The sequence below is a fragment of the Dreissena polymorpha genome, chromosome 4 (assembly GCF_020536995.1).
Source record: "Dreissena polymorpha isolate Duluth1 chromosome 4, UMN_Dpol_1.0, whole genome shotgun sequence".
NCBI classification, from domain to species: Eukaryota; Metazoa; Mollusca; class Bivalvia; order Myida; family Dreissenidae; genus Dreissena; species Dreissena polymorpha.
Genome location: NC_068358.1, coordinates 16,767,674 through 16,792,996, shown reverse-complemented (window position 1 = coordinate 16,792,996; position 25,323 = coordinate 16,767,674). Strand labels below are relative to the sequence as shown.

Below are 25,323 nucleotides of genomic sequence, written 5' to 3'. Positions count from 1 at the left end.
ACGAAAACAATTAAATACGATTTTATTGCTTTCAGATAATAGCACTGGACAAAAGCATATACAACATGAAGTTATATACCCTATTTACACAATATGAGGCACCATTTCACGGCATGTAATGTAGACTATCAGCAAATAATTTTTATCAGCCACTAAAATAATCTGCTTAAGTTAACAGAATGAAGGAATATCAATAATGCGAATGCTATCCTATTTACCTCTGATTTCACTGACCTGAAGTTTTTCCCTCCATGAATACAACTGTATGTAATTTCCGATGCTTTAAGATTTTCATTAAAAGTTTTTTTAGGGCATCTGCTTTTAGCAGCCTCGATTTCCTTGCACTACGTTTGTAAAACTGTACACAATTTGAACGCTGGTACAGTTGCCTATTTATGCGCCATAAGTGGAGAATTTTTCCCCAACAGTCAAAGACACGCTATTTTCAGTGAACTGATATATTGCTTGTATATTTATCAATTATCTAAAAGATAATTAAATTATTTGTGTAACTCAATTTCTGAGAACTACCTTTGACAGCTGCCGTCATTGAATTTCATAATATCAATGCCGCAACTTATTAAAAACAGTTTTTTCACACCTTAATTAGGAACATCAACTAATTAAAGAATCAAATAAGCAACCGTATTACATGAAAGGAAGCAGTAACAGATAAAGAATTTTTAAACTTTTATGAACTAAACAAACTTATTACTGATTAACAGCACTGAATGACAATTCTATACTTTATAAGCCGTATGGCTAGACAATCTCAATAGGAAAAGCTAAAGGTACAGAGCCGTACGTCTAGCCAATTGTCTAGCTGTACGATTAGCCACTGCCTTTCCAAAATAATTGGACCAAATAAATTTTCTTGCCAGACATTATAATTTCACATGATTTTGCAATTAAACATTTCAGAGCCTCAAAAACTTCCAAAATCTGTGGTTCTGATTACTGTCACAGTTTTTTCTTAAAGCAATGTTCAGATGAACTCTATTTACCCTCAGGGGTCAAAAGTAATAGATTGATAGGTTACCCGAGCTTCTCAGTCCACTCAGGAAAATCCTATCAACAGTGATAAAAAAAGGTGCAAAAACCTAACACCTTAAGCCCTGAAGACATAAATATATACCGGTACATTATTGCTGTGCATGAGATGAGAATATTAGCAGAGTTAAAAACAGGATAAAAGCAAAAACATGTGAACTAATTTATACAAGGACGTTGCCCGCAATTGAAAATATGATATTGTAACTTGCATCTTTAAGAAAAGTTGCTCTTCTACGGGTTCTATTTGTGTGCCAGTACTTTTCATTTTCAATAATTTTCCAGATGTGGTTGGATCATTGTTTTCAGATGATTGCAAAATGTATAAGAATAAGATACTTTCCCAATTGAGGAAAAAGCTAGTTCAACAGCAAAGCTGTTGGAAGTGATATTATTTTACTACATGTACTGCATGAGTTCTTTAATCAACAACTGTCATCAATAAAGTGAAAGCTCATAAGAAATTCCACAAATGTGTGTCATCTATCTTTTATTAATATCTGTTACTTGTTTTTTTTTTATAACTGTAGCCTTACACTACAAATGATTCTCCTTACTTTTGAAAGTGTTATTGCACACAACAAACCGACACCTGTGACTCTATCATAGTTGAAATATTCATATTGTAATAACAAATCAGAGTTAAAAAGTTGGGCTAGTTATTCGTGAGCTCTTGCAGGGGATTGCATTTTACTTGGACAAAAGTGACCTACCCTTCAAGGAAGTTAAAAAATGTATTGCAGAAAACCAAACTTTAAGGTTGTTATTGATAGGGAAGAGTTTTTCCACTGTGTTAATTTGGTGCAGGTAAATGGGACCATTCACAATTTGATTTTACCATTTTTTTCCATTTTGTGATAATATTAAGTAATTAACATTTTCAAATTATACTACCATTAAGCTATGTTTTCCGATATGACCAGTACCGGTGCTTGCCCACTGTGGTGAGCAAAAATTATGGATAGAGGAATGAAATATTGAATGAAGTATGCTTCAATGTAAAACTATGACTCTGAAAAAATGTTCTGAGGGGATGGGGCCTATATTATTTTACAACTATAGATAAAAGCCTTGTCATGGAGAATTTTTGTACTTTAGTGGGTAATGAAGCAATTTTTCCAATTAATGACTTTTCCCATAATGACTAGTCTTGCCTTTCATTATCATTTTGCATAAAGAACCTTTTTATAGAAAAAACTTATATTTATTAAGTTGACAAATTCAGAGGCATTTTGTACAAAGTTCCTTGCCATTTTCAACAAACCAAGTTTCAGCCTTATTTAATTTAACATTTTAGGCTAAGTATAAGATGAATGTTTTAACAAATTAGAATATGTAATCATGATAATTAACAAAAAAAAAGATTTTCTTTTTGTCTTAACTTTACAAAAATGTGTTACCTAAAGGGCATAGTAACCTTTCGCTTACAGGTGAAAAGAAAACACTGATATTGCAAAAGCAAACTTTTATGAAGCAAAATCAATATATTCATATACAGACTTAGACATAAGAGAGTTATAATTTTACATTCAGCTTTTCAAAAAGCAACACTGTAAATTCTGTCAAAAACTATCAAAACTTACGAACAAAATTATACTTTGAATATAGGGTAAAACATGTAAGTCTAAAATTTCAAAACTTGAAGTTTTGAGACAAAAGTTAAGAAAGTAAGAAATTGTTGAAAATTTGTTTGTAGATAGAAATGCTTGTGATTATTTGGTGTTTAAGATAATAATATCTTAATGTCAGGTTTTGACAACATGCAGCAACCAAATTAATTTGAGTGGCTATCTATTTTGCTTAATTATTCTGCATTAGGTAATTTCATGCGTGTTTTCTTCAAGAAAGTCGGTTGAGTCAAATTCTCAATCAACAGTGTGTCTGAGAACAACACTACATGCTTGATCTGGTTCTGGTGGAAGTACAATGTAATGGTGTCTGGTTGCAGAGTGATTGATCCAGAGATTTGATTAACATAGATGAACTCTGTGTAATATTTGGTTTGTCTAATAACATTTGCATGAAGTGGTTGTCCTCCATAATTTAGTCAAATATTCGTAATTTAATGGATATGTTTCCTTTGACACATTAAGGGACTTGTTTACAGATGTTTGTATTTTTGATAAATATCAGCAAAAAAAATACTGAAAAAGTATAATAATTGTAATGGATTAAAATAATTATAATAACAAGCAATAAGGATAAAATATAAACAAATTGCTTTCCCTGGAGCTCAAACCCGGAACCTCTCCAAGCAAAAGGTAACTGTCTTTACACCATGCAGACTCTTTTTTATCAATTAGAATATCCTAAAGGTAATTGTATTGTTATCATCATAAATTAGAATATTCAATTTACATAAAATAGTCAGCAAACATATGTTTAATGTTAATGATTAAAGAAATCTACTCATTATTTTTGTAAATTTAACATAAACATAACGTAATAATGTTACTTCACTAAGTCTGTGTAATTGAACAATTTTTATTGTATACAGCATTGAAAATATAATCGATCATTTAAACAATGAGAACTTTCTTTTTTGTAAATGAAATTCACCATTGAAATTATATATTCATTATGTAAATGACTTTTTGATTCTATTCTTTGAATGATCTTGGCATGCCTTTTTTAGCTTACCTGTCACGAAAAGACATGGTGAGCTTCTGTGACTGTGTGATGTCCGGCGTCCGTTTTCTTGATGAAATCTGGGTTAGGACGTCTCGGGTAACAAAACTAGGTCACTAGGTCAAGTAATAGAAAAACTGTCAACAATTTGTTCGTGTAAACAGTATTGGTCACAGTTTTCATCCAATCTTTATGAAATTTGGTAAGAATGTTTTTCTTGATGAAATCTCGGTTGGGATTGTATTTGGGTCATCTTGGGTCAAAAACTAAGTTCATAGGTCAAAAACAAGGTCACTACGTCAAATAATAGAAAAAACCTTGTGTAGACAATAGAGGTCGCAGTTTTTATCCAATCTTTATGAACTTTGGTCAGAATGTTTATCTTGATAAAATCTGGGTAGGGATTGTATTTGGGTCGATCATCTGGGGTCAAAAACTTGGTCACTAGGTCAAATAATAGAAAAACCTTGTGTAGACAATAGATGTCACAGTTTTCACTCAATCTTTATGAAATTTTGTCAGAATGTTTGTCTTAATGAAAGCTGGGTTGGGATTGTATTTGGGTCATCTGGGGTCAAAAACTAGGTCACTAGGTCAAATAATAGAAAAACATTGTGTAGACTATAGAGGTCACAGTTTTCATCCAATCTTTATGAATTTGGTCAGAATGTTTATCTTGATGAAATCTGGGTTTAGAATTTATTTGGTCATCTGGGGTTAAAACCTAGGTCACTAGGCTAAATAAAAGAAAAACCTTGTGTAGAAAATAGAGGTCACAGTTTTCATCCAATCTTTATGAAATTTGGTCAGAATGTTTATCTTGATAAAATCTGGATTGGGATTGTATTTGGAACATCTGGGGTCAGAAACTAGGTCACTAGGTCAAATCATAGAAAACCCTTGTGTAGACAATAGAGGAAACAGTTTTCTTCAGATCTTAATTAAATATTGTCAGAATGTTTGTCTTGTTAAAATCTGTGTTGGGACTGAATTTGGGTCATCTAGGGTCAAAAACTAGGTCACTAGGTCAAATTTATATTTAAAAAAACTTTGTAGACAGTAGAGGTCACAGTTTTCATCCAAACTTAATTAAATTTGGCCAGAATGTTAATCTTGATGAAATCTGGGTTGGGATTGTATTTGGGTCATCTGTGGTCAAAAACTAGGTCACTAGGTCAAATCATAGAAAAACCTTGTGTAGACAATTGAGGTCATAGTTTTCATCTGATCTCAATGAAGTATGTTTAGAATGTTTATCTTGATAATATCTGATTTGGGATCGTATATGGGTCATCTGGGGTCAAAAATTAGGTCACCGGGCCAATTCTAGTAAAACCTTGTGTAGATGAAAGAAGTCACAGTTTTCATCACGTCTAAATGACATTTTGTCAGAATGTATTAATTAATGAAATTTTCTTGGGATTGTATATGGGTCTGATAGAATTTAAGTTGATGTAGCAAGGTTAGTCAGGTGAGCGATTCAGGGCCATCATGGCCCGCTTGTTTTGTTTTTTTACCCACTTTTTGTATACAGCGTTTTGTTTTGTACTTCTCAAATACATGTACCATGTCTTTGCTATCTCAAACACATACCATGTATAGGCTATAAATTTTCAATAGGCTGTTTAATGCCTAATAAATGTTATGTTATGTTATCTTATGGAGGAAGTATAAAAGCTAAAATTGTAATACCATTTTTTGCTTAATTAAAGATCAAGCGTGTTAAAAACAGTTTATTATTTTTGTTTAAACATTTTCATAGTCAAAAGCATGAATGTGCTTGTACAATAATTACAAATGTGCTTGTACAAATATGATACATAAATTCCCTTTCAAATGTATGACAAGTTGTTTTTCGAAAAAAAATCATTTCTCCAAACTGTCAACAAGTCCTCCTTTAATAGGATTTTACATCAGTCATAATTAATATAAAAATTTTAAAGGATTTATTAGACAAATATTTATTTTATTTTTATTTTAAATTCAATCTTTCAAACTAAGGCGAATCACATTGTGTATCAAACTCTGCTCCAGAAGAATGTTACCAAAAAATGCATGTTTAATAAATATTGCAACTTTTTAGCTCACCTGAGCACAATGTGCTCATGGTGAGCTTTTGTGATCGACTTTTGTCTGTCGTCCGTCGTGCGTTGTCCGTCCTGCACCGTCAACATTTGCCTTGTGAACACTCTAGAGGCCACATTTATTGTCTGAAATTTGTTCAGAACATTTGTCCCATTGATACCTCGACTGAGTTTGAAACTGGGTCATGCTGGATCAAAAACTAGGTCACTTGGTCAAAAAAAGAAAAACCTTGTGAACACTGTAGAAGTCACATTTGATGCCCAATCTTCATGTAACTTTGTCAAAATGTTGTCTAAATGATATGTTGGTTGAGTTCAAAAATGGTTCCAGTCCGTTGGAAAACATGGCCCTCAGCGGGCGGGGCAGTATTCCTTATATGGCTTTACCGAAACCTTGTGAACACTATAAAAGTCACAATTTTTGCCCAATCATCACGAAACTTAATCAAAACATTGGTTTCATTGATATCTCGGACGAGTTCGAAAATGGTCCAGATCGGTGAAAAAACATGGCCGCCAGGGGGCAGGGCAGTTTTCCTTATATGGCTATAGTAAAACCTTGTTAACACTCTAGAGGCCACATTTATTGTCCAATCTTCATGACATTTGGTCAGAAGATTGGTCTGTATGATTTCTTGGATGAGTTCGAAGCATTTTTCCTTAAATGGCTAAATATGGCTATAGTAAAACCTTGTGAACACTCTAGAGGCCACATTTATTGTCCAATCTTCATGAAACTTGGTCAGAAGAGTCATCCCAATAATATCTTGGATGAGTTCGAAAATGATGCCGGTTGGGTGAAAAACATGGCCGCCAGGGGGTGAGGCATTTTCCTTATATGGCTATAGTAACACCTTGTTAACACTCTAGAGGCCACATTTATTGTCCAATCTTAATGAACTATGGTCAGAGGATTTGTCTTAATGATATCTTGGATGAGTTCGAAAATGGTTACGTTTGCTTGAAAAACAGGGCTGCCAAGGGGCGGGGCATTTAACCTTATATGGCTATATAAGGCTATAGTAAAATCTTGTTAACACTCTAGAGGCCACATTTATAGTACGATCTTCATGAAACTCGGTCAGAAGATTCATCCCAGTAAAATCTTGGACGCGTTCAAAAATGATGCTGGTTGGTTGAAAAACATGGCCACCACGGGGACGGGGCTATTTTCCTTATATGGCTTTATATAAGTAAAACCTTTTGAACACTCTAGAGGTCACATTTATTTTCCGATCATCATGAAACTTGGTCAGAAGATTTGTCCCAATGATATCTTGGATGAGTTTGAAAATGGTTTTGGTTGCTTTAAAAACTTGGCCACCAGGGGCGGGGCATTTTTCCTTATATGGCCATTTATGGCTATTGTAAAACCATGTTAATACTCTAGAGGCCACATTTTTTGTCTAATCCTCATGACATTTGGTCAGAAGATTGGTCTCAATGATAATATTATCTTGGATGAGTTCGAAAATAATTATGTTTGCTTGAAAAAAATGGTTTCCAAGGGGCGGGGCATTTTTCCTTATATGGCTATAGTAAAATCTTGTTAACACTCTAGAGGCCACATTTACTGTCCGATTTTCATGAAACTTGGTCAGAAGATTCATCCCGATAATATCTTAAAAGAGTTAAAAATGATGCCGGTTGGTTGAAAAACATGGCTGCCAGGGAGCGGGGGGCGATCTTCGTGAAATTGGTCAGAAGATTTGTCCCAATAATATCTTGTTATCTCAGGTGAGCGACTTTGGGCCTTTCAGGCCCTCTTGTTCAATGTATTTGGTAGTTAGAGTTATTCTGTGTTGGGGCTATATAGATAATATCAGATCTGCTCTTAGTCTCAAATATTACAGATAAATGAAAATCCATTACTTCATAATGCGGTGTTTAACAAGGGTTGTTAAATATACATGTTTTTCATAAAATGTGCCTATTATACTGGGTATGTTTCCTTATTTTTAAACTCTTGTTTGCAGTGAACATGACTTACAGCAGCAGTAATTGAAAGAACAATAAGTACATGACAAAAAATGTACATTACAAACACCATTTTCAGGTCATACAAAGGTGATTCCCATGTCAAGGTCACAACATTGGTTGTTGCTAGGTGATGTAACCCCTTGGTAACTGTTGTAACCATGGTGAGACAGCTTGCCTTGTTGGCTGCAGGGTGTCAGCCCTGGAATAGAGGTGTGTGTGCGGCGAGTGGAGACAGATTTGCATACTGCGCAACACTGGCCATTTATGTATATCAGGTAAACCAGTCCTTGTTCATGGATTAATTAAATTAACTTACTACCCTACGAGCAATAACTCTGTATCTGCAGTACAAGTTATAGTTTCTTTAATTGAAATTATACAAATCAAAAAAGATGTATAAATTATAACAATGATTTTGCTTTTTATACCCCACCCCTTGGAAGAAGGTGACATAAAGCAATTGCACTGCCCATATGTATGTATGTCTGAGTGTAAGGATAAGGATGTCAGTCTCAACCATGGCTTTGTCATATATTGATTGATTTTAAAATAACTTTGTAAGCAATCTTAAGGCAAAGCCTCTTTTGCATCAAAGGTCATGGTCACACTCAATTTTCAAATTTTGCCATAAAATAACTTGAACATTCTTGTCTCAGCCATAAGTTTGCTATATATTTATGGATTTCAAAGTAACTTGACACAATTAAACGTAAGCCATCATAATACAATGTGTGGGGAGTAACACGCATCCCCCTTTCTCAATGGCTAAGGTCACATTTTGCGGTCAAAAGTAAAATTTGGGGATAAAATGCCTTGAAAATTCATATTATGGTGGATACAAAGTAATTTGGCACAAGTGTAAAGCATCATACGACAAGGGGTAATGTAGAACATCTGCCTTTCCACTTCAATCATGAGGGTCACTCTTAGAGATCAAAGGATAAATTTTCTATAAAACAGCTAATGTCTGGATTCTATCGTTGTCATTAATCATGCAATTTAAATAAACGACTGCATTTCGCTTGTAACAGTACCTGTCTCCCTATTGCAAAGGTCAAGGTCATATTATGAGGTCAAAAGTGATATTTGATAATTACATTGCTTGTTTTTACATTAGTAAAATTTGAAGACATAAGTATTTTATTTGGTCATCTCAGTCTTATGGAAACATCTTGTGTTTTTAGCTTTACCTTTATTTAGAATGAACTGTTTTATCAATTAAACTGAAAATACAAATTTAAAAAGAAATAGCCCCTAAACAATGATACACTTCATATATTTGAACAAAAATGGAAACGGATTAAATTATCATAACAAGTCCAGTATGCTTTCTACCCACTTCATACAACTCATTCTTATTCATAATTATTCTGTTGTTTTTCTTTTTCTTTTCTCTTCTGTCTTTTCTTTTTTTCTTTTCTTTCTTTTCTTTTTTTTTAAAGAATACATTGTATATTAGCATATTTTGTAAAACATATGTTTGAACATTATTGTTGCTACATGGTATCAATGTGTTTTATGATCACATACATGTATACATTGTATGTTTTTATATTGAATAAAAAAACACACCTTTATTTAGAAGAGCTGAATCGCCAAAAGAGCTTTTTATACTTATGCATTATTTTACAAGCTTTCTGCTGGAGAACTGCAAACTTAATGAGCCCACAAATGTAATGTCTAAGCTTTATGTGCTGAGTTTAAATGTTAAGGAAGTATATATATAATAATATTTTTTATCTGTACATAAAAATCTAACCGAACTTTGTCCATAATAAGTGTACCAGTATTGAATATCTTTGTTACATGTTAAATTATTTGGATCATTTGTTTGCAGTTGGACCACAAGTATAACCAGTTTAAATTGCTGTCCATCCTGTCTGAACACAGGAAGACCATATCAGCTATTTCCTGGAATTCACGCAACCCCGATATCCTAGCCAGTGCAAGCTATGAAAACCGTATAATCATATGGGACATTAGCAAGCAGAAACCTATTGCAATTTACAAGGACACCAAAACTCCGCCCATCTGTGTTGATTGGTGCTATCTTCATGGGGAGGCATTGTCTTTTACAAGTGGGCGTGGACCGGTGCTGATTTGGGCTTACAGAGGTTCCGAAATAAGCGTAACGGGTCTTAAGGACTCATCCAGGTTCACGTCAGAAATTACGTGCTTCAAATGGCACCCAAAGGTGCTGGAGAAGGCAGTGGTGGGACACAAGGATGGGTCTCTCTCATTTTGTTCTATAGGTGAGTGCTTGAATTAATTTTGTTACCGCCATGATACGACTGAAGTGCTGTTGAAAACAGAAGATAAAAAATCAATCAAAATAAATAAACAAACATTTGAGCCTTGCTCTGGGAAAACAAGTCCTCATAAATGTGCATAAAGTGTCATCACTGTGTGGAGTCCACACATGATCACAAGGGATGACACTAACCAGTCCTCATGAATGTGCATAAAGTGTCATCACTGTGTTGAGTCCACACATGATCACAAGGGATGACACTAACAAGTCCTCATGAATGTGCATAAAGTGTCATCACTGTGTGGAGTCCACACATGATCACAAGGGATGACACTAACAAGTCCTCATGAATGTGCATAAAGTGTCATCACTGTGTGGAGTCCACACATGATCACAAGGGATAACACTAACAAGTCCTCATGAATGTGCATAAAGTGTCATCACTGTGTGGAGTCCACACATGATCAAAAGGGATGACACTAACAAGTCCTCATGAATGTGCATAAAGTGTCATCACTGTAATGGAGTCCACACATGATCACAAGAGATGACACTAATAAGTCCTCATGACTGTGCATAAAGTGTCATCACTGTGTGGATTCCACACATGATCACAAGGCATAAAGTGTCATCACTGTGTGGAGTCCACACATGATCACAAGGGATGACACTAACAAGTCCTCATGAATGTGCATAAAGTGTCATTACTGTGTGGAGCCCACACATGATCACAAGGGATGACACTAACAAGTCCTCATGAATGTGCATAAAGTGTCATGACTGTGTGGAGTCCACACATGATCACAAGGGATGACACTAACAAGTCCTCATGAATGTGCATAAAGTGTCATCACTGTGTGGAGTCCACACATGATCACAAGGGATGACACTAACAAGTCCTCATGAATGTGCATAAAGTGTCATCACTGTGTGGAGTCCACACATGATCAAAAGGGATGACACTAACAAGTCCTCATGAATGTGCATAAAGTGTCATCACTGTGTGGAGTCCACACATGATCACAAGGGATGACACTTACAAGTCCTCATGAATGTGCATAAAGTGTCATCACTGTGTGGAGTCCACACATGATCACAAGGGATGACACTAACTGCTTTTATTGTATTTTTCTTTTTAAGGTAGTCTCTTCTTTGTGAAAATCCAGTTTAGATGGAAAGTGTTGTTGCTGATTAGCCCTTTGCATGCTGGGAAATTTGTCGTCTGCTAAAATGTCGTCTGCAGAATTTATAAAATTAGCATTTTCTTCAATTTTTTTCAAAGAATACTATCAGAATAGTTTGCAAAGGCCTTCAAAATTCGGTTATAGCACTGAATGAGTTAGCCTGCAGGAATGCATAGGCCATACATGCCATAATTTTTTAGGTCCAAAGCGGGACATTCCATAAAAAATTGTCGGGACATTTGACCAAAAAGCAGGACACCTAAAACGATCTATCATTCCACCTTTACTATAGTCAGTATAGTACTAACAAAAACTCTTGATACTTTTATTCAAGACATAAAACATCTGATATGAAGCATGAAATCTAAAACATAACAATAACAGTTTTATTAAATAAGACAATAGCAAACAACGAAGATAATATTCATCTGTTTAAGAGTACAAAATCTAGAACATTACGACAACAATACTCATTATATTAATTTCAATGGCAAACATTAACGCAGGGGAGGCTATCCAGTTGACTGAAAGTACGGGTTACAGTACACTATCTACCGAACAGTTACATCAGTTACACACGGAATGCGCGGCCGTACACATTTCCGTATTTAGTTTTCTTCCTATATACACAGATTAAACTGAATTGTGAATTGTCAGGCGCTGTATTGGGGTAGTGTCAAACTGTCATGAATAACAACACGTTGTTTTTATTACAATAACACAAGACAAGATGGGTAACTCTTTTACTGTTTGTTGCGATGTTTTTTAAGCATGTGTCCATGCGCAGTGTGTTACTTGTCAATTGTCGCGGCTTAATTGGAGTAGGGTCAAACTGTCATGCATAGCACCTCGTTGTTTTTAGCTTAATTGGAGTAGGGTCAAACTGTCATGCATAGCACCTCGTTGTTTTTATAACAATTACACTAGACAGGATGGGTATCACTTATTGGACTGTTTGTTGCGATTTTGGTATATTGCACATTCGGAATATCCCGCTATATTGGAACTAAACATTGAATGGAAAAGACTCATTTATGACGTAGCGTTAATTTTACAAAACAATTGTTTTTTTTAAACCGTTTCAAACAAATACAAAATAAACACATTTTCAACATTTATTTTATTATAATAAAACTATCGATAGCAATAAGCGACCACTATCTTGAAGACCACCATGGTGTGAATGCCTGATGAAATCAATAATTAGCCGATAAATCGCTGATAAGGTGTCATAAACAACACTGGTACACACGATAAGTAGACTCGGATTATTAATTGGGGGTCAATAAAGGGATTAGCGGTGTTAAGTGTTAGCGAAACAGAGCTTGAATAGCGAATTTTATTGGGAACCTATACACCTTACATCGTTTTTTACGAATGTCGGGACAAATCGTCTCATGGCGGGACAAAGGGCCCAAAAGCGGGACTGTCCCGCCGAGATCGGGACGTATGGCATGTATGGCATAGGCTTATCTGGGACAACACTTTAGGCACATGCATATAGCATGCAGGAATGCATAGGCTTATCTGGGACAACACTTTAGACACATGCATATAGCATGCAGGAATGCATAGGCTTATCTGGGACAACACTTTAGGCACATGCATATAGCATGCAGGAATGCATAGGCTTATCTGGGACAACACTTTAGGCACATGCATATAGCATGCATCCTGATAGCAAGACTCATTTCTTTGTAAATAGTTGTGGATATAAATATTTATGAGCCGGTGCTGCAGCTGTTTCAAGGTCAAGGTCACACAAAGAATTTAAAGGTTAAAGTAAGTTGTGTCTATAATAAAACTTCTTTGTTCATACACAAACTTCCTATGCTTAATACAGTAAACATTATACTGTTGTTGACTGGTTGGCCATTAAAAGGAGTTTTGAATATGATGCGATATTCACTGGAAGCATGTATTATTACATACCTTACTGAGCCTTCTTTCTCTTGTGCCAAAACTGGTTGCAAATGACATCATAAAAGTGGCTATCAATTATAGTTTAAATAGGATGTTGGTTTTGGATTTGATGAAAAATTTATGATAATTGAGATAGAATATATCTACAATCAAAAGCTAATTAATACCTGCACACTCTGCATATCATAATCCCCCCCCCCCACCCCCCACCCCGCCATTTTTAGACCAAAAATATCATTGGAGAAAACAGAACTTTTGAGAATATTAAATATATTTTTTGGCCACTGTCGAGAACAATTAAATTATTTTAAGTGTTAAATGGTTCCAAATGCATAATTGACTTTAAACAAATTATTTATTACTTTTTACCATTATCAGTATTTTCCTGCAGTCATGTAATGCAGTGGAGACATACCACAACATGGATACATCCAACCCATATCTGAGTGGGGACGGGATCAATCAGCTCCTGCACTGCAGGCTCAGTTTGTAGAGCGCTGTAATACACTTATAAACCAGTCTATACTATAATCCTACGATGTGTTTGTCTGTAATGCACAACTTAGGATTTGGTAGTCTTTACTATATATTCCATGACAGGTGAGTCTGTAATACACAACTTAGGATTTGGTAGTCTATACTATACATTCTAGGTCGTGTGAGTGTGTACTACACATGTAAGGATTTGCTAGTCTATACTATACATTCTACGATGTGTGAGTCTGTAATACACAACTTAGGCATTTGCTAGTCTATACTAGTCTAGCCACATATGGCCAAAGGATTTTTCCTGAAATGAATTCTATGGCAATTTTCTGCCTTCATCAGTGCTCTGATTCAAGTAAGGCACACTTGAGGCACAAGTGTGGGCAAATAATACTGGTAGACCAGCTTAGCCAGGAAATTTAAATCAAAACAAACAAACATAGAAAATCCTATCTTATTCAATGGTCCATTTGCTGATTATTGAGCATAATTTTGCCTTCATTGAATTTTATGTTTAAAGTAAGTGTTTTCTACAGGAAAATCGAGTCTTGGTGGAAAATGTCGAACTGGATAAGATTGTGCAAACCACCAAGTCTAATATGTGGCAACTTTTTACCGAAAGCATCAAGACCCGTTTTTACAAGCCTTGGCTTAATTGTATAATATTGCAGCTATATTGCTAAAGAATCACTGCTGATCAAATATCATATATTAGAAATATCCTGTTTTTCAACTTGTAGGTGGGAAGTCTTTCCTGCAAGAGCTGAAACCAGAAACAAACGACGATGATGAGGATGATCAACAGGAAGACTCAGTTGTCTCACTTGCCTGGGATCCATTATCGGTGGATTACCTCCTTGTGGCACACAATCTGTCCGGGGTGCGCCTTGTTGACTCCTCCTCCCTGTCAATCATCATGCGGTTCCAACTGCCGAGTGTGTCCACACGCGTGAAGACCCTCGACTGGATACACACAGCCCCAGGGATGTTCCTTACAGGAGGTGGGTTATTGAGATTGTCTGCACAGAGGCTGTTTGAATGGTGCTTTCTTTTATACTAAAGAATAAATGTGCTCTGGGAAAACATGGCTAATTTGTGCAGAAAGTGTTGTCCCTGATTAGCATGTGTAGTCCACACAGGCTAATCAGGGACGACACTTTTGGCCTAAAACAGATTTTTGTTTTGTTGAGACTTTCATCAGGGACAACACTTTGCGCTTTAACTGAATTTTTGTGTAGAAGAGACTTTCATTACACTCAAAATTCCAGGGGAAATGCTTAATGGTTGAAGATAGTCCTTCATACATGCAGTCTGCAGGTCCCTGGCTCTGTCACCACTTGATAAATAACTTTAAAAAGGCAATTGTCACTGATTTAAATGTGCCATGAAACTTAAACAATTTTTTTGAGCCTATAAGATAAGCAATTTAAACAAACAATAGAATCTTAAACTTTTTAAATAAATGGGTTTACTATTACTAATTTAACTGATTAGAGTAAAGTTACAATGTCACGTATTATCCCAGGTCTCTAAAAGGAAATCACCAGCAGAAAATAGTTTTAAAGTTGCTAGTTGTCAAATTAGTTAAATTAAACCCCTGAGTAATTGCCATTATTATTAGTGTGTGAACATTCAATTTGATATACATGTATTGTCTTTTCAGACGCATTGAGTGGAAACCTGAGGGTCTGGAATGTTTCCATGGCAACCCCAATTGAACATATACGAATAAAGAAGACTGGTTTCCATGCTGTATCAGTTATCTGTGATAAACCTTCCACCAACCAGTATATTTCCAACCAGTCTAAAGGTTGGTGTAAAGTCTGGAATTGCTGGTATTATTTTTTATAATACCTACCTGTACCAAAATTGTCCATAGCTTAAATTCTAATGATAATCTTTGGCAAATAAAAAGTAAATATAATGAAATTAAGAACTTTAATACCATCTAATGTTTATGTCCCTTAACGAGAATGTGTAGTAGCATATTGTTTCAAATTCAAGAATTGAGATGGGATATTTTTAACAAGTCTCCAAAACAATAAGAAAAAAAAACAACCTTCATACTTTTAAGCTGGATTTTGGGCGTTCAAAGAAAGCTATTGTGTTTTCATAAGGAATCATAATTTTATTTCTATAAATGTTCGTGAATTTTTACACATGTGCACATATGGAAAAATGTGTTTTTGTCGCACATTGTATATACAGAAATCCCAGAAATTGATTACTTCTGGAAAACCGCCTGTGTGCCGCCATGACGGTACTGAATAAACAATACACGGACCTATATGTGTGTATAGGTACATGAACAATAAAAGGAAGTGAAGCGATTATATTTAATTGAAGATTTAAATAGTTTATGTAATTGATTTGATCATCACATAATAGTTCTTATTTTTTTAATAAATATTTTATCAGTTATTTAGTGATTAATAGAAACAAGTGGCATCTGTCATAAAACTCAGCAGGAATTAGGCCTTGATTGTCATTTACATGTTATTTGAAGGTGACGCATGGTATCTTATCTTAATAACGGGATCTACACATGTGCAGAATGTGGTGTCACAGACATACCAATACACTTTTAATCCCCCCTTAGGACATTCTCACCCACTGAGGGAATGCTTTCATGCCTTGATTGCAGATATGTTTTTTTCAAGACCATTATCTTGCTTAACCCTTTCCCACTCAGAAGCAAAGTGAAAATGGCTATGTGCCAACAGCATGAAACCAGAACAGCTTGCGAGTAATTTACTTGCAGGCTGTTCAGGTTTTATGCTGTTTACTGCTCATCAGTATCTAAGGGTTGGAAAGGAGGCCTTCAGAACTAACATTTAGTAAGAAAGGTCTTTAATTGAATTATTCTTTCAAAGGGACTACACATACATCAAAATATGTATCTAAGCGGTAAAGGTTTAATTTGGCAATCCTCAATTAACGAAGAAAGACATCGCTTATTTTGTGTGAGTTTTTAGTGTGTTTTTTTTTAAATCTAAACTTTAAAGTAAATTTAATAAAGAAATAAATACATTTATGGAATGTATCAAACATTATTGAAACTATTTACTTAAGGCTCCATAATTATGTGTCATGTTTAAAAAAATTTCTTAAATTTATATTTTATTAAGAAAATAAAATAAAGCAAGAAATCAGTGAAGTAAATATTGAGAATAATACAAAAACACTTTTTTTTATGCCCATTGAGCGATAGATCGGGGGTATAGCTGTCTGTCTGTCTGTCTGTCTGTCTGTCTGTCTGTCTGTCTGTCTGTCTGTCTGTCTGTCTGTCTGCCTGCCTGCCTGCCTGCCTGCCTGCCTGCCTGCCTGCCTGTCTGTCTGTCTGTCTGTCTGTCTGTCTGTCTGTCTGTCTGCCTGCCTGCCTGCCTGCCTGCCTGCCTGCCTGCCTGCCTGCCTGCCTGCCTGCCTGCCTGCCTGCCTGCCTGCCTGCCTGCCTGCCTGCCTGCCTGCCTGCCTGCCTGCCTGCCTGCCTGCCTGCCTGCCTGCCTCCTGCCTGCCTCCTGCCTGCCTGCCTGCCTGTATATATTTTTCATTTCTCCATTCAATCTCTTTCTTACTTCTCGTGGAGCTGCACATTTTGAGTGGTGAAAGGTCAACCTTCAAGGTCAAAGTCAAAAAATAAAATACATGAATTTTTATAACTTTGTATGCCCCTGGATCAAATGATCGGGGGCATATTGTTTTTGGCCTGTCTGTCTGTCATTCCGTCATTCTGTCCCAAAACTTTAACCTTACAGTAAAGTTTTGCAATAACTTTTGAAATATTGAACATATCAACTTGATATTTGGCATGCATGTGTATCTCATGGAGCTGCACATTTTGAGTGGTGAAAGGTCAAGGTCATCCTTCAAGGTCAAAGGTAAAAAAAATGCACATGTCGGTCCGTCTGTCGGTCCAGCCGTCCACCAGATGGTTTCCGGATGATAACTCAAGAACGCTTAGGCCTAGGATCATGAAACTTAAGAGGTACATTGATCATGACTCGCAGATGACCCCTATTGATTTTGAGGTCACTAGGTCAAATGTCAAGGTCACGGTGACCCGAAATAGTAAAATGGTTTCTGGATGATAACTCAAGAACGCTTATGCCTAGGATCATGAAACTTCATAGGTACATTGATCATGACTGGCAGATGACCCCTATTGATTTTTTAGGTCACTAGGTCCAAGTTCAAGGTCACGGTGACCTTAAATAGTAAAATGGTTTCCGGATGATAAATCAAGAACGCTTATGCCTAGGATCATAAAACTTCATGAGTATATTGATCATGACTCACAGATGAGCCCTATTGATTTTCAGGTCACTAGGTCAAAGGTCAAGGTCACGGTGACCCGAAATTATAAAATGGTTTCCGGATGATAACTCAAGAACGCTTATGCCTAGTATCATGAAACTTCATAGGTAATTGATCATGACTCCCAGATGACCCCTATTGATTTTCAGGTCACTAGGTCAAAGGTCAATGTCATTTGAAAAAAAAGTTATGAGCTATGTCATCACCTTGGTGTCGTCGTACGGTTAAGTTTTGTGTTTAGGATCATGAAACTTCATTTATACATTGATCATGACTGGCAAATGACCCCTATTGATTTTCTGGTCACTAGGTCAAAGGTCAAGGTCACAGTGACTCAAAACAGTAAAATGGTTTCCGGGTGATAACTCAAGAATACTTAGTCCTAGGATCATGAAACTTCATAGGTACATTTATCATGACTTGCAGATGACCCCTATTGATTTTCAGGTCACTAGGTCAAAGGTCAAGGTCACAGTGACAAAAAACGTATTCACACAATGGCTGCCACTACAACTGACAGTCCATATGGGGGGCATGCATGTTTTACAAACAGCCCTTGTTTTTTAACGATGTGAAATTTTAAAAAAGCATGTGTCGAATCTTTGTTAATTTTGAGATCTTTGAACACCGTAGGCTACCAGATTCTTTGGTACCTTAATTTCAGCGGATCACGTGATAGCCAATATGGCGGCTGTCAATTAATTGATTCTGGGATTGTCTATTTTGAAAAGAATTGTATTATTTCTTTTACTCGCCTCAACCATACTATTACAATTTGTAAACTCGATCATCTAGTAACAAATATTGCTTGAAAATTAAATGCAATTGTCTCCTGATATTTTCCTTTTTATAAAAAGACCAAAAAACATGTTTGCTATATTTCGGAAGACATCATAGTCCTGATATTGTGTTTATGACTCAAATCACCATGTCAGATCAGAAGTCATCGACAAGTCAGGCACAGATTCCCGCCAAGGTGAATGCGTCTTATTTTGCCTTGCCACCTGCCCGGCTGGTTTGCACGTTCTTGGATGGCGGGGTTGGACTGTATGACCTTGGGAAGAGGAAGTGGGAGTTTCTGAGAGACCAGGTGATTAACCCTTTATACTCAGATGTACGCAACTTGACGCATTTGTAGTCCCTTAGAAAATCAATTTAAATTAAAGACCCTTCTTTCTTTATTCAAGTTTTATAGGCTTTATTTCCATCCCTGAGATAGTGATAAGTAACAAATAGCATAAGATCTGAACAGACTGCGTGTTACTCACAGGCTGTTCTGGTTTTACGCTGGTTGCATATAGCCATTTTTACTTTGCTTCTGAGAGGGAAAGGGTTAAAATACGAATGGTGATTAAATGGAGGATGAAGTTGAAAAATTGTACTGCTATTACACTGTATTAATATATAAGGCAGGTGAGGATTATTGAAAAACACAACATGTATTGCATTCGGAGGAGAGTGATGTTTACATAGGCCATAGGCCAAGACAATGGTGTACTGTTTGTTAGTGGAGTTTATGTAAAGATTTCAAGGTCTTCCATTTTGGGTAGGTTGTCTTCTGTTTTTACCTGTTTCTTCAGATTTTTAATGTTAAGTTATACCTGTTGTAGAAGAAATGAACTCAGACATATCTGTAAAATTGATTTTATTGAACCTAATTTTTTCAATAACAATAATACATACATGCATACAATCAAATAACAGGTATCTTGGTAAGAAATAAAATAAGTAAAGGCTAACCAAACAAACATTTTAGCTTGTCTATTGCTATATTCTTGTTCCACAGTCCTTCAGGGAACCTTAATAAAGAGTTCATCTATAAATGATTTTTTCATTGTTTTCTTCAGGATGTTCATATTCAAATACATGTGTATGTCACTTTGTTCTACAGCCTTATTATTGTAAAATTGTTATCCATTGAAAGTCCTTAATGCCAGAACTACTTAATTAGTAGTTTTGTTCCTGTAATTAGCTACTGATTTATTTGGTAGTAACTTAAGAATGTTTAACCAGACTCATTGATACTTTTACTCCTGTGTCCAGCATATATTATATTTTGTGCTGGTTATATGGCTTCTAGTGTGATTTCACACTTTTGTTCCACTTTGACAATAAACACGGGTCACCAGTCTTCGTGTTTGATTGTTTGGTTAAGCATTTACACCTCACATATAAAAGACATGAAGTTCAAATGCACTTGATTTGTATGTGGCACTGCATGATATCAACGTGTTAGTGATGTATTTGATGGATTATTGTGTTAAACCAAGATAAATACAGAATCTTAATATCAGTATGATTTTTGTATGATTGTTAAAAAATGTTGTCAGGTAGACAGCTGCTGAATTATCTTTGTTTCATGTTTGCTGTTTTTCAAAAAAAAATATGAATATGTATATATTACAGAAAATTGATTAAATATAAACCAAAAATAAAATTTATTACCACAATAAATGCATAACATACTATTAATTACATGGGATGAATTCCTCTCTTACATTAATATTCTTCATTTTACGGGGAAAAACATTCATAGCATGAATATTTAAGAACAATTGATGAACAATAGCTATTAAAGAAAAGTTAAATGATGATGATTTACATGGGGACCTAATTAGAGCAATGAAGATGTAATGTAACCAATTGTCTTTGCTATGTTTTAGGGACATATTGAAACTATCTTTGATTGTGAGTTTGCCCCCCATGATGCCAATATCCTAGCAACCGCAAGCTTTGATGGCACAATTAAATTGTGGGATGTGGCTTCATTCACATGTGTAAGTACTGTAGGTCATAAATATATACAATTCATAGTTTCCAATTTAGTATTTAAACAGCAGTCCATGCATTCTTGAAAAACAATTTATGAAATCATTTATATAATTCCTCAGCATGTTTTTCAAACAATTATTTGTTTACACATAAACGTTTAGATTTCTGATATCGAAACAAAATGAGGATTTTGTGTTGGTTTGTGGAAAATGGAACTTAATATATGTATGTAAAGCGTCTACACAGATTCCCCTGTGTACTCTGCACAGGCTAATCAGGGAAGACACTTACTGACTGAATTTTAATTTAGAAAACTCTTCCTTTAAATGAAAAATACCATAAAAGGGGAAAGTGTTGTTCCAGATTAGCCTGTTTGTAGTGCACAGGAAAATTTTAGATGACACTTTATGCAGATGCATTAACCCCTGTTTTCCTAGAGCAGAACAAGTTTTCAGGGCCCTTGCTACACTTTGGGGGATTGGGGCGGGGGCCCTTAGAGGGGAGAATTTTGCATCGTTTTGGGTGAAATTGGAATTTTAGAAGATCTTTTCACCAACCATTCAACACTTTAAATTGCTTTTTTTTAATGTAATTTACATAAATATACATTTAATCAAAGTTTAAAAGCACGATACCAGCTGGCAACATAGGTATAAAAGTTGGGTTTTTTTAAATTGGAAGGGCAAATTATTAGCTGAAGTAGAGGGAAAAGTTTACTATTTTACGGGGGGAATGGGCCGAATTTCGGCTCCAAAAACGGCCAAATGAGGGCCCTGATTTTATGGGAAGATCCATACATTACAGTTGAACACATCACCAGGCAACGAAGGCATCATCTATACGCTGTCCTGGGCGCCCTCTGACCTCAACTGCCTGGTGGCGGGCACCTCAAAACTGGGGCTGTTTATATGGGATATCAACAAGGGAAAGGTCATCACTAGATACAAGGAGGTAGGAGTTTATATGGGAAATTAGCAAAGGCATGGTTATAACTAGATAAAGGGAGATAGGTGTTTATATGGGATGTCAGCAAGGGCAAGGTCATCACTAGATACAGGGAGGTAGGTGTTTATACAGTACATTAGCAAGGACAAGGTAATCACTAGATACAGGGAGGTAGGTGTTTATACAGTACATTAGCAAGGACAAGGTCATCACCGGTAGATACAGGGAGGTAGGTGTTTATACAGTATATTAGCAAGGATAAGGTCATCACTAGATACAGATAGGTAGGTGTTTATACGGGACAGGAGCAAGGGCAAGGTCATCACTAGATACAAGGAGGTAGGTATTTATACGGGACAGGAGCAAGGGCAAGGTCATCACTAGGTACAGGGAGGTAGGTATTTATAAGGGACAGGAGCAAGGGCAAGGTCATCACTAGATACAAGGAGGTAGGTATTTATACGGGACAGGAGCAAGGGCAAGGTCATCACTAGATACAAGGAGGTAGGTATTTATACGGGACAGGAGCAAGGGCAAGGTCATCACTAGGTACAGGAAGATAGGTGTTTATACGGGAGAGGAGCAAGGGCAAGGTCATCACTAAAAACAGGAAGATAGGTGTTTATACGGGACAGGAGCAAGGGCAAGGTCATCACTAGGTACAGGAAGATAGGTGTTTATACGGGAGAGGAGCAAGGGCAAGGTCATCACTAAGAACAGGAAGATAGGTGTTTATACGTGACAGGAGCAAGGGCAAGGTCATCACTAAGTACAGGAAGATAGGTGTTTATACGGGACAGGAGCAAGGGCAAGGTCAGCACTAGATTAAGGGAGGTAGGTGTTTATACAGGACAGGAGCAAGGGCAAGGTCATCACTAAAAACAGGAAGATAGGTGTTTATACGGGACAGGAGCAAGGACAAGGTCATCACTAGATACAGGGAGGTAGGTGTTTATACGGGACAGGAGCAAGGGCAAGGTCATCACAAGGTACAGGAAGATAGGTGTTTATACGGGACAGGAGCAAGGGCAAGGTCATTACTAGGTACAGGAAGATAGGTGTTTATACGGGACAGGAGCAAGGGCCAGGTCATCACAAGGTACAGGAAGATAGGTGTTTATACGGGACAGGAGCAAGGGCAAGGTCATTACTAGGTACAGGAAGATAGGTGTTTATACGGGACAGGAGCAAGGGCAAGGTCATCACTAGGTACAGGAAGATAGGTGTTTATACGGGACAGGAGCAAGGGCAAGGTCATCACTAGGTACAGGAAGATAGATGTTTATACAGGACAGGAGCAAGGGCAAGGTCATCACTTGATACAAGGAGGTTGGTGTTTATACGGGACAGGAGCAAGGGCAAGGTCATCATTAGGTACAGGAAGATAGGTGTTAATACGGGACAGGAGAAAGGGCCAGGTCATCACTAGGTATAGAAAGATAGGTGTTTATACGGGACAGGAGCAAGGGCAAGGTCATCACTAGGTACAGGAAGATAGGTGTTTATACGGGACAGGAGCAAGGGCAAGGTCATCACTAGGTACAGGAAAATAGGTGTTTATATGGGAAAGCAGCATGGCCAAGGTCATCACTAGGTACAGGAGGTAGGTGCTTATATGGGACAGGAGCAAAGGCATCATTAGGACCAGGGAGGTAGGTGTTTATATGGGACATCAGTTTGGGCAACCTCATTAATAGAAACAAGGACGTCTGAAAGGTCATCACTTGATACAGGGAAGTGGTGTTTATACGGGACATCAGTTTGGGCAATCTCATCAATAGAAACAAGGAGGTAGATGTTGATACAAGACATCAGCAAGGGCATCATTAGGACCAGGTAGGTAGGTGTTTATATGGAACATCTGCTATCGCAATCTCATCAATAGATACAAGGCAGTAAGTGTTTATATGGGACATCAGTTTGGGCAAGCTCATCAATAGAAACAAGGACGTCTACAAGGAGGTAGGTGTTTATATCTGCTATTGCAATCTTCTCAATAGATACAAGGAGGTAGGTGTTTATATGGGACATCTGCTATCGCAATCACATCAATAGATACAAGGAGGTAGGTGTTTATATGGGACATCTGCTATTACAATCTCATCAATAGATACAAGGAGGTAGGTGTTTATATGGGACATCTGCTATCGCAATCTCATCAATAGATACAAGAAGGTAGGTCACTAAGGTGTTTATATGGGACATCTGCTATCGCAATCTCATCAATAGATACAAGGAGGTAGGTGTTTATATGGGACATCTGCTTTCGCAATCTCATCAATATATACAGGGAGGTAGGTGTTTTTATGGGACGTCATCAAGGACAAGGTCAACACTAGATACAAGCAGGTAGGTGTTTATATGGGACTTCAGTAAGGGTAAGGTTATCATTAGTTACAAGGAGGTAGGTTTTTGGAGGCATAGTTTGATATTACTGATAAATCACAACATTGACAAGTTTGTGTGCAGTTCTTTAGGAAGATGTGGCCTTTTGTATGTATGCAAATTTTAACCCCAGCCACGCTGTGGGTAAAAAACATTGCTTCAAGCAAGTGCTTGAAGTGTCATCCCTGAAGATCAGGGATGACACTTTCTGCTTTTATGGATTTTGTTTGTTGAAAGGAAGTATCTCAAGTCTCAAACAAAACTCATATGCTTCCGGGAATGGATATTAACCCTGGTGGCCTTGGTGATTCACATTTACCAACAACTGCCCTAACTGGACACTCGATTTTATAGTTAATATTCAATAAGCTTGTATATGATCTGTTTGCAGCATGGAAACAACCCTGTGTACAAAGTGGCCTGGAACCCCAAGGACTCCAGACGGATCATGTCTACAGGCGGGGATGGATACTGGTAAGTATTGGAGCTGCATTCTTGGAAAAATAGGATTAATGCATGTGCGCAAAGTGCCATGCCAGATTAACCTGTTTGCACAGCCTAATCAGAGAAAACACTTTCAACTTTTATGGAATTTTTCGTTTTAAGGAGGTCTCTTCTGAATGAAAATATAATTTAGACAGAAAGTGTTGTCCCTGATGAGCCTTTGCAGACTGCACAGGTTAATCTGGGATGACACTTTACCCACATGCATTAAGCCCAGTTTTCCCAGAGAGATACTCATTGCATGCAGGATTCCTGGTAAAATGGTGACAACAGGATGAGAACATGTGCTTCAACAAAACGTTAAGCTATTGATGTGAATATGTTTTTCAAGTCTGAATTATGTTATGTGTCTTCCTAAGTTAAGTTTTAAGCTTAAAGATTAACTCAATATATATATTTATATATATATAGTAAGAGCTATACTTTACCTTCCCAAATGTTGCCGTCATCAGTTCCGTAACTCTATCCGGCACTTGAGCATATTTATAAACGTTCATTGACTAAGACCTACTGTATAACTTTGACCAGGTAAAGGTTTGTGTGCAAGTTGAAATTCAAGTTGATGTTTGCATGCTGCAAATACATATCTCTTTAACTCTTTCAGTGCTGGAACCAAATTTTGAAGGCCTTTGCAAACAGTTTGGATCCAGATGAGACGCCACAAAACGTGGCGTCTCATCAGGATCCGAACTGTTTGCTATTTTGATAGTATTCTTTGAAAAAAAAATCGTACAAAATGCTAATTTTAGAAATTCAGCAGACAGCATTTATGGCAGACGACAAATTTCCCAGCATGCAAAGGGTTAACTACAGATGT

General features: G+C 36.7%; 2 protein-coding genes across 26 annotated transcripts in view; one reads left to right on the top strand and one right to left on the bottom strand.

Annotated features, from left to right (window-relative positions):
* LOC127875987 (TBC1 domain family member 1-like) overlaps positions 1-25,323 on the bottom strand; it is a 277,043-nt gene that overhangs the window by 85,389 nt on the left and 166,331 nt on the right. The window lies entirely within an intron of this gene.
* LOC127875989 (WD repeat-containing protein 17-like) overlaps positions 1-25,323 on the top strand; it is a 245,600-nt gene that overhangs the window by 170,894 nt on the left and 49,383 nt on the right. For 2 of the 5 annotated variants that reach the window (XM_052420798.1, XM_052420797.1), the window contains exons 2-9: positions 7,819-8,017; positions 9,580-9,994; positions 14,327-14,587; positions 15,250-15,396; positions 18,836-18,990; positions 20,564-20,677; positions 21,477-21,623; positions 24,394-24,476. In XM_052420798.1, coding sequence (XP_052276758.1) covers positions 7,901-8,017; positions 9,580-9,994; positions 14,327-14,587; positions 15,250-15,396; positions 18,836-18,990; positions 20,564-20,677; positions 21,477-21,623; positions 24,394-24,476 — 1,439 coding nt within the window. In that variant the 5' untranslated portion in view covers positions 7,819-7,900. Of the gene's footprint in view, positions 1-3,192; positions 3,312-7,818; positions 8,018-9,579; positions 9,995-14,326; positions 14,588-15,249; positions 15,397-18,835; positions 18,991-20,563; positions 20,678-21,476; positions 21,624-24,393; positions 24,477-25,323 lie in introns of those variants that run through there. The other 3 variants (XM_052420799.1, XM_052420801.1, XM_052420800.1) reach the window with 3 other exon arrangements.